This window comes from Papaver somniferum, chromosome 6 (genome assembly GCF_003573695.1).
Source record: "Papaver somniferum cultivar HN1 chromosome 6, ASM357369v1, whole genome shotgun sequence".
Classification (NCBI taxonomy): Eukaryota; Viridiplantae; Streptophyta; class Magnoliopsida; order Ranunculales; family Papaveraceae; genus Papaver; species Papaver somniferum.
Genome location: NC_039363.1, coordinates 111,307,082 through 111,315,903, shown reverse-complemented (window position 1 = coordinate 111,315,903; position 8,822 = coordinate 111,307,082). Strand labels below are relative to the sequence as shown.

Below are 8,822 nucleotides of genomic sequence, written 5' to 3'. Positions count from 1 at the left end.
AAAAGGTCTCCGAGAGGCATATCAAGTGTTACGGATTTGGTTTTGATAACATAAACAATGAATATAAAGTCGTTCTTGTTTTCGAAAAGTTTAGGTGCATGGTTTTTACTCTGGGACCAAATTTATCACTGGTATGGAAACAAGTTACTATTCCAGCAGAAATTCTCCAGCAATTATCGATCTTTTCTCATTACAATGGGTATAATCCTATCCTTCAATCATCAATCACCTTCTGCAACGGATCTCTCTATTGGAAGGCCAAATTACCTCACCAGTTTTTGCTCTCATTCAATCTTCACAAAGAGAAATTTCAAGTCATTCGACTGGCAGCTGAGTTCCACGATGAGCCATGCTTTTACCATCTTTTCGTGTATAAATGATCTGTTAGTGATGCACGCTTTAAAGAAGTAGCGGGAGTACCCGGAAGGCCACCTTCGTGCAAAATCCATGTGTATATGTTAAAAGATAACACTGGACAGGTATGGACTAAAGAAACTTTTACACTTGATTTTTCAAGTCCTGTTGGCACTAAAATTATAACCTTTTTTGATGAGATTTTACTGTCCTGGGGAGGGAGAAAAGGATATCCTACTTTATACAATGTCCACACAAAAGATCAAAAAAAATTGCCAATCCATTCAGGGTCTTAACCTTGGATATAAGGTTTATTCCTTGACCAACTATGTTGAGAACATTCTTTCTTTACAAACCTTTCTACCCGAACGAACTCCAAACATAAGAAAGATGAAGAAATTTAGAAGTCAGAAAGCATCTGATATAACATTCATGTTTTCAAGCACTCAGAACCCTGAAACAAGAACTGAATTCTACTTATAGTTTAGTCTATTTATTTATGGTGTGCCTTTCATTTTATTTTGCTAGCAATTTCTGGTGCTGAGTGTCTTAATTGATATTTACCCGAGTATGATTCTGAATGAATGATTATCATGTCTATTTCTCTTTTGCCCTTCATTTGTTCACAGTAATTTTTATGTTCATTTTCTTCTTCTTCTTTTTTTGAGAAAGAAGAAGAAGATATGACAAAGGGGGTGAAAGCGATCAAAACAACCCCTATGAAGTTCAGTTACATCCCAATATTACAACGTAAGTAAATTTTCCCAAGCGTAAAATGTAAAAGCTAACTGCGGATTCAGGACCGATTATCGCTGTATTCACTCTAAGAACTGTGTGCGTGTAAAATATTTCAAAGCCTGAAAAACTAAAGCTAGATTTTTATTTTTACTCTGGCAAACCAATATGAAGGTCACTTTAAGAAGCATAAAATGTTACAGTTAACAAGAAAAACAGATCATGAAGGAACAGTTCCTTTTCGTATGGAGTATAACAAGAAAATAAAATTTCTTTCGAAATAGCAATTCATGATGTCAGCTTCTTTCTATCATAATTTCTGTCTAAGTCTTAAAGCTCCAACATGGACTTTCCAGATATAAAACCGATTACTTGGGTGACTGCCCCATCAAGTGCAACAGTCACTGCTGCCAAATTCTGTCGAAATTCCTCTGCTGTAGTATTATCCCCATCAATAATATCAGTAACAGCTTTTATGAATATTGCAGGAACCGATAAGAGATATGCCACATATGCTACAGCTGCTCCCTGACATGCAAAATTGTTAAAGAAAATATAATTTAAGGAAAACCATTTATCCATTTGCTTATATTCTCCACTTCCAGACAAGAAGCTTACCTCCATATCTTTGAGTGTTGCACCATTTGCAGTAATAAATGCTTCATCCTCTGGAGACATATCCAACGAATCGCCGGTAGACAATTTAGCAACCTGAGATACACACAAGAAATCCAAGATTAATTTGTTGAAAATGTGTAGTTGTCAAAGAGATGCAACTAGAATTACCTATGTGCCTAGAATTCAAGGTTATTTTCCATTCTTCTAAGTTGGTGGCAGTCATTTACGTTCTAAGATTGGGGATTCAATTATTCACATTTCAACTAAATGCTTAACTTCATAATCAAATGTTAAATTCTACTAGACAACGTTCAAACATGTTGGTGGGCTCATAGACGTTCAAGGTTATTTTCCATTCTTCTAAGTTGGTGGCAGTCATTTACGTTCTAAGATTGGGGATTCAATTATTCACATTTCAACTAAATGCTTAACTTCATAATCAAATGTTAAATTCTACTAGACAACGTTCAAACATGTTGGTGGGCTCATAGACGTTCAATGTTCAATTGCTACCAATCTGTAATGCACTTCTGAGGTCCTGATTTTTACTTCAAATTCAATAACATATCTAGGTGAAATGAAAATAAATGGAAATCACCACTATCACAAATCAACAACTACCTTCAAATTAAGTGTCTTTGAAAGATTAGGGGTTGAAAAGCTTCGCCTTGCACCGACTCCATATGCATCATAAACCTGCACAAGAAATAAGGTAAAACACTAAATACAGTGTTGTACTAACAACTCTTCAGGTCAAATTGGTTTTGTGTTATATCACCATAAGTCTAGTATGGAAAGATGGCATCTCCAAATTTCAGATGCAAGTATAAACCTGCTGTACCTAAAAGTTTGGACCGCAATAGGCGAACACCAAACTGGCAAACTTAGGATTTAGGAAGTCTTAACATTAAAAAATTCCTGATAGTCACGCCAAATAATGCATGCGTACTTCAACATTATGAAAGAGAATCAAGTGAAACTAGCTATAAGTTAGACTGTATTGTTTGATCTTCACGTGGCGCTATCAACTCTGGATACCCAAATTAGCTCGAGTACCAAAAGAAGAAGAAAAGAATATGAGACAATTAAGGGTGTGTGACTCGTAATATAACTGTAAAAAAATGACCATGGATCCTTACTGGTATTGGTATCCTTCTATCATGAAAAGCAACATCAGATGCTAGGTATACATCTCCAATGCATGCCCCTTTTGCCTGAAAAGCATTCAAAAATTCACCTTAACCATCACTACGGATCTCGATAAGTAATTAACACTAAGAAAAATCACTGGACCACACCATTTATGTTTTTGCTGCTGAATATTTTTTCTCACCGTTGGTACAAAAAGAATTTCAATGATAAAGATTACAGACCTTAAAACCACCAGAAGTGCCTGCGTTTATGATTAGGTCTGGTTTTAATGCTTGAATGGAAGCATAAGTTACTAGAGATGCTGAAACTGTGCATACACTATTAACCCCTGGAATAAAGAGTATTTGAGTTACAAATCAACCCAATGTCACAGCAGACAGTCAAAGCAAACAATACTAGCTTCAACTAGACCTAAAAATTTGAAAATGAAGATGAGGAAACAAATAATCAATGATGCTTACCCAAATTCAAATCTTTTCCAGGCCAGATTAGATTAATGTTCAAATCTCTATACACCCCATGATATCTGACCCAGGGAACTCCTTTTGGAAACCTGATGAAAATGGGTAACCTCAATTTCAGACCTAATAATCAAATTCATTCTGGTTACTACACAACATGTGTAAGCATTACAACAAATTTGAGGAAATGACAGGAAAATCATAAAACTTACAAAGGATTAGTGTCCTGTGAGAGGTTGAACTTTTTAATTAGTGGAATTGCTTCTTCCTGCATTGCTGATTCCACGATTACATGAGAAATAAGATTAAACAAAGACCACGAACGGTATACAGTACGAAAGAATGAAACTTATGTACCAATGACGATGACAATTGTTGAGATGGCTCTTTTCTCCATTTCTGTTACCATGACCTCCTCTGCAACTTCATTACCATCACCATGTGGAGGCGCCATGTTAGACTGGAAAAGTGCACTGCTAGGAGACAATTGGTAAAGAAATGCTATTTGATGGCGTGGTATCTTTTTATTTGGTAAAACAATGACTAAAAATCTGCTAATCAAGGAAAGACACGTGGTTTATCAAATTTTGTGGCAAGTCGCTTCTGAAATTCCAAAATCAGTGTAGGACGATTAGAAGATCTAATTGGGTAAATGTTTTTGTTCTAATTTTTTTCTTCTACTTATCCGTCAGGTTCTCCTGTTGCAGCTCATATGACAATTTACCACTGATCTACATGAACAGACTCGTGCACAGAGAAAGAGATGGATGGAAGCATGAAGAAGCACAATTTGACATTGCATCGGTTTAAAGCTCTTATTCATTGAAAAGATACATATCATCTACTCAATTATACTAATAAAGATCCACTTTAACAAATTCATTATACACCTCCATCATATGGAGGCTCCTCATTTCTGTAAAAGAATAAGGTACTAATAGAATGAAAATGTTGCTCTGAGATACTGTAACACGAACCCATACAAATATGGATACAGAATCACAAAGTTGTGCATCAACAAAACACTAACTAATGTAACTGATGCTTGTTGAAGAGTGTTCCTTCGAGGAGAGAAACAGGAGCCGCTATCTTACTGAGTCTGGCCACATCGCAGTATATTTGCTTTTGCCAGAAGTGAAAATCATGTTTGAGTTTGCCTGATAAAGCATAAATAAACCAAAAATCATGTTAGGCAAGAAAGCAAACTAAGGTAAGAGCTGAACAATGGCAACATGAATATTGTGACGGGGGGACTACCTTTAGAGCTCAGCGATGCACTTTCCATTAACAAAATCAACAACTCTGGTAACGGCTTGATCAAGTGCAGCAGTCACTGCTATTAAATTCTGTAAAAATTCTTCTGCGGTTGGTTTATCACCATCGACGATATCGGTAACAGCTTTTACAAAGATTGTAGGGACTGATAAGAGATCTGTCACGTACGCTACAGCTGCTCCCTGAAATTAACATAATTTCCACTATTACGCATCAGCTCTATGCTCTTGACCATATTACATAGAACATTGAGGGAGAGAAACATGATGGAAGATTACCTCCATGTCTTTAACAGTAGCATCATTTGCAATAATTGATTTTTCGTCGATTGGTGACATATCAAGGGAATCACCAGTAGACAACTTTCCGACCTAAACAACACCGGAGCGACAATATAAGCTTAGAGGAACATCAATTTACAGAGATACTTAATGCATAACTAAAGCAAAATCAATGGCTTCCCATATGATCAGAGAAACAATCTGAAGACTACATAAGTAGATTCAGTGTACCCAAAAACTTCGAAAATTCAGTAATACAACAGCCATGAACTTATTTAAGCCTACTTCGAGATTGCTTGTCGACCAAAAGCCCTATTTTTGCATTCAGATGTCAACCAAGTATTTATTACTGACTGCCGCTCAGTAATAAATAAATACTGTATGCTTTTAACTAATAATAACCAGCAGCCAGCTTTACTCTGTCACCAAAATTTGAGACCATGGCTAGAAAAGATATATTCCCGTGTTGACTGATATGGTAGGAGAAGAACAACATGTTCAAATATTATATTGAGGCATTTAGCTACACCTAAGATGAATATTCTGCCTATACTACAAAGTTAACAAGATCAATGATACTTCCACGTTAGAATGTGACAGCACTTCCAATGAGCAACAGTATTTCACTTCGAGCTCACTAACAAATCATTTTTCTTAATTTTAAGATTTAAAGTTTCATGAAGGTGGCAGAAAGTAAATATAAAAATGCACTGGAACAGAGTCAATATTATTGCTATCATAATATCACCTTCAGATTAAGCTCCTTCAACAGATTTGGAGTTGAAAAGGCCCGCTTGGCAAAAACTCCATAAAGATCAAAAACCTGCACAGTAAGGTGGTAATCGCTAGGTAGTGCAGGAAATACTTCATCCTGTACTGTTAAAACATGGTAAGCCTAACACTAAGAATGGTGGTAATTGCAGGTAAATTGGTCTTTTAGTTAGGCACTCCCTGTCACCAAATAAACCAGTCATTCATGTGGAATGTCAAAGTTTTGGACGCCGAAGAAGTTTTGGGTTATTCTAGACAGCACACCTGATATTGGAATAAGATACCGCGGAGAGAACTTCAACAATTTTTAAAAACAGATTTTCAACAATCAACTGTTTAAATGAAGGGAAAACCTAGCTTGCCTGCGTACTAATAATGCTTTAACTGTAGTACAGTATCTCACCGATATGACCAATTTCCACTAATCCCAATTCAGGGTATGTATCAGTAGCCATTAGTGGCAATGAGGGGCTAACAACTACTGGTATAAATAAAGAAAACATTAAGCCTTACGGGTATGGGTATTCTTCTATCATGGAAAGCAACATCAGAAGCCACATATACATCTCCAATGCCAGCACCCTTTCCCTGAAAACATCAAAGAATCACAGAGAGCTGAGAATTAAAAATAATGCATCCCAAAAGAAATTGGAATCAGCTATATGGTTCTAAGAGAAAAACTTCAGAGAATCGAATGAGCAAAAGAAGTAAAACCCAAGAAATCTAGTATGTATATATATATGGACACAGCTGATAAGAACTCCACCGGCGTTAAACTACTGTTAGACCTAGAGAGACTGGAAGCGAAACTTGCATATTAGTCATTAAAATCAGCTATATGTTATGAAATTTTAAAAGAAAACACAAGTTATTAGCTTGCATGGAAATTTCAGTGCACATGAGAAAAAAAAAGCTCAATATGAGTAACAACAGGCAACTAAGTAAAACAATACCTTAAAGCCACCAGCAGTGCCTGCATTTATGATAAGATCTGGTTGAAGTGCTTGTATAGAAGCATATGTTACGAGGGACGCAGAAACTGTACCTACACTATCAACCCCTGAAAAGAAAAGGACTTCATCAGTAACACACTAGGTGCACACATATACCTTAATGCATTCTAATGCGGGAAAAAACAACTAATTTTCACAAAGATTCTAGGTTAATAGTAAATAGATGGATATTGATACTCAAACTTCATATCCACAATCAAATGCATTAAAAGCCCTAATCTAGAGAGATGCATATAGAAAACACATTGAAGGAAGAATCTATTACCTGAAGCTGGATCTTTTCCTGGCCAGATTATATTAATGTTCAAGTCTTTGTAAGTTCCATAATATCTGACCCATGGGACACCTTTAGGAAATCTGAAAGAAGAAAATGAAAACATCCATTCTGAACCATAAGTCAATGTTTTCATATAATCCAAAAATGATAAAATTCTGCGTAACTATCAAAATCAAATACACACACTAAACATTCCTCAATTTTAAATCCACAAATTATTCCAAAAAAAAATTCAGAAACGTTCTCCACAAGTGAATTTAGAATCAGATAAAGAGATCAAAAGAAATACACTCACACAGAATTAGGGTCTTCTACCAGATTAAATTTGGTGACAAGCGGAAGAGCTTCAGTCTGCATAGCTGATTAAGAAGAACAGGAAACACAAATGAAAATCAATCATATATACAAAATTTAATTCAAATAGATTGAAAAACAAGAGAAGCTTTAAAAACCCTAAAAAAATAATTTAAAAAAAAATGAAATAATACCTATGATGATAACAACTGTAGAAATAGGTTTTGATACAGTTTCTGCAACCATGGTCTCCTCTGCAACTTTGGCAGTAGAGTCGTCGTGAGGAGCCATGGCTCTCTCGATTATTAGAGAGAGAAGGGGGGAGAAAGCGGTGAAAGAGGTAGAAACACAGTTGAGAGACTCGAAAAAACACTGGCTGATTTCGATTGGGGGAGAAACAGATACAGTTTTTAAAGCATTAACAAGTCCACCAACAACACAGTGTCGTCCTCCAATCCGAAACCATCAATTACTATCCGGAGAATATGACAAGATATGTCCTCATAACTCGACTTATGAAGTCAGTTATGGTCAGTGTTTGTCACTCGTATTTCCAGCTTTGGGTAATTTTTTTTGGTTGTTGTTGTTGTCCTGTGGCCATAGTTTGTTGCGTCGGCTAATGCGTCAGTATCACCTGGTTCTTGCACAAGGTAAACTATGTGCCCTAAATGATTCGTCTCGAGTGCCGGTCTTATTGACCAGAAGCCCGGAAGATCTAGAGGCCCCGGCCAGGATCCACCCGTATATACGTAAGCTTGTAGAGAAAGATCGGAAACGACGTACATTGACAAACTTATAATTTTTCCAACGTTCATTGACAAACTTATAATTGAGCTTGTTTAAACCTGACAAAGGTAAAGATCAATTGGAGCATGATCAATTGGGTGGGATCTCTTGATCAGGCTTGATATTCTCCTTTCATTTCCCTTTTTTGTTGGAAATGTGATCGTTCGATTGAGTTCCATATCCAATTCGAAAAGTTGTCGTTTTTGCAGTTTTCCTCTTAGGAGTTGTGTACCACTTCCCAACATGGTTGGTCACAATGATAACATAACTTATCAGAGTCAGAACAATGGAAGGAGTTAACTTTATTGTTGACTAATACGAGACATTGCAAGTATCTTTAATGGCATTAAAGAGATCTTTATCAGTAGATCATCCTTTACTGAATTCCTTAAAGAAAATTGTGGACAACTTTTTAAGACAACGAGCCTACTAATTTTGATTGATAGATCTTGACTTTTGTTCTTTTTTAAGCGAATTTTTCTTTTCCTTTAGATTCTTTTCCATCAACAATTTGATCAAAAATCTTAGTTGAGTTCGGGGCATCTAGAGGGACAAAACAAACATTTGCTTCCCTACATACAAAACAACGCTGAATTGGGGGCCATGGAAACTAATTGGGGGTCAGGACACATTTTATATCCACACCAAAAGATATATGGGGCTTCCAAAATGATGGTGAAATAACTATTTTACCCTTCTCTAATAACTTCTTCTCCTCCCATTCTTCTTCTCCTCCGCTCCCTCTCTCCCACTGTTTCCCATTCCATTAACGACTTCTGAGAAAAAAAAATTATCACCGATTCAT

General features: G+C 36.3%; 2 protein-coding genes across 3 annotated transcripts; both read right to left on the bottom strand.

The window, feature by feature from the left end:
• Nucleotides 1-1,236: 1,236 nt before the first annotated feature.
• LOC113286047 (5'-methylthioadenosine/S-adenosylhomocysteine nucleosidase 2-like) lies at nt 1,237-3,827 on the bottom strand. Of its 2 annotated transcripts, none has more exons than XM_026534766.1 (8): nt 3,678-3,827; nt 3,533-3,596; nt 3,321-3,412; nt 3,081-3,187; nt 2,847-2,921; nt 2,329-2,403; nt 1,708-1,800; nt 1,237-1,617 (listed from the first exon to the last, which is right to left on the bottom strand). In XM_026534766.1, the coding sequence occupies exons 1-8, from the start codon at nt 3,772-3,774 to the stop codon at nt 1,420-1,422; spliced, it is 801 nt and encodes a 266-aa protein (XP_026390551.1). In that variant the 5' UTR covers nt 3,775-3,827; the 3' UTR covers nt 1,237-1,419. The 2 variants fall into 2 exon arrangements, with proteins under 2 accessions (XP_026390551.1, XP_026390553.1); XM_026534768.1 differs by having other exon boundaries at nt 1,500-1,610.
• Nucleotides 3,828-4,096: 269 nt separating this feature from the next.
• LOC113288860 (5'-methylthioadenosine/S-adenosylhomocysteine nucleosidase 2-like) lies at nt 4,097-7,724 on the bottom strand. The gene is made up of 9 exons (XM_026537990.1): nt 7,426-7,724; nt 7,233-7,296; nt 6,926-7,017; nt 6,601-6,707; nt 6,161-6,235; nt 5,625-5,699; nt 4,874-4,966; nt 4,578-4,777; nt 4,097-4,477 (listed from the first exon to the last, which is right to left on the bottom strand). Exons 1-8 carry the CDS (start codon nt 7,520-7,522, stop codon nt 4,580-4,582), a joined length of 801 nt encoding a protein of 266 aa, XP_026393775.1. The 5' UTR covers nt 7,523-7,724; the 3' UTR covers nt 4,097-4,477; nt 4,578-4,579.
• Nucleotides 7,725-8,822: the final 1,098 nt, after the last annotated feature.

What these genes read in the sequence shown, in the direction of transcription:
- LOC113286047 (XM_026534766.1), bottom strand. Translation starts at nt 3,774, where the DNA reads ATGGCGCCTCCACATGGTGATGGTAATGAAGTTGCAGAGGAGGTCATG. An exon ending in TCACAGGACACTAATCCTTT is followed by an intron (nt 3,413 to 3,532) that starts GTAAGTTTTATG and finishes CATTTTCATCAG; the next exon opens with GTTTCCAAAAGGAGTTCCCT. An exon ending in CAACACTCAAAGATATGGAG is followed by an intron (nt 1,618 to 1,707) that starts GTAAGCTTCTTG and finishes TTTGCATGTCAG; the next exon opens with GGAGCAGCTGTAGCATATGT.
- LOC113288860 (XM_026537990.1), bottom strand. Translation starts at nt 7,522, where the DNA reads ATGGCTCCTCACGACGACTCTACTGCCAAAGTTGCAGAGGAGACCATG. An exon ending in TACAGTTGTTATCATCATAG is followed by an intron (nt 7,297 to 7,425) that starts GTATTATTTCAT and finishes CTTCTTAATCAG; the next exon opens with CTATGCAGACTGAAGCTCTT. An exon ending in CTACTGTTAAAGACATGGAG is followed by an intron (nt 4,778 to 4,873) that starts GTAATCTTCCAT and finishes TGTTAATTTCAG; the next exon opens with GGAGCAGCTGTAGCGTACGT.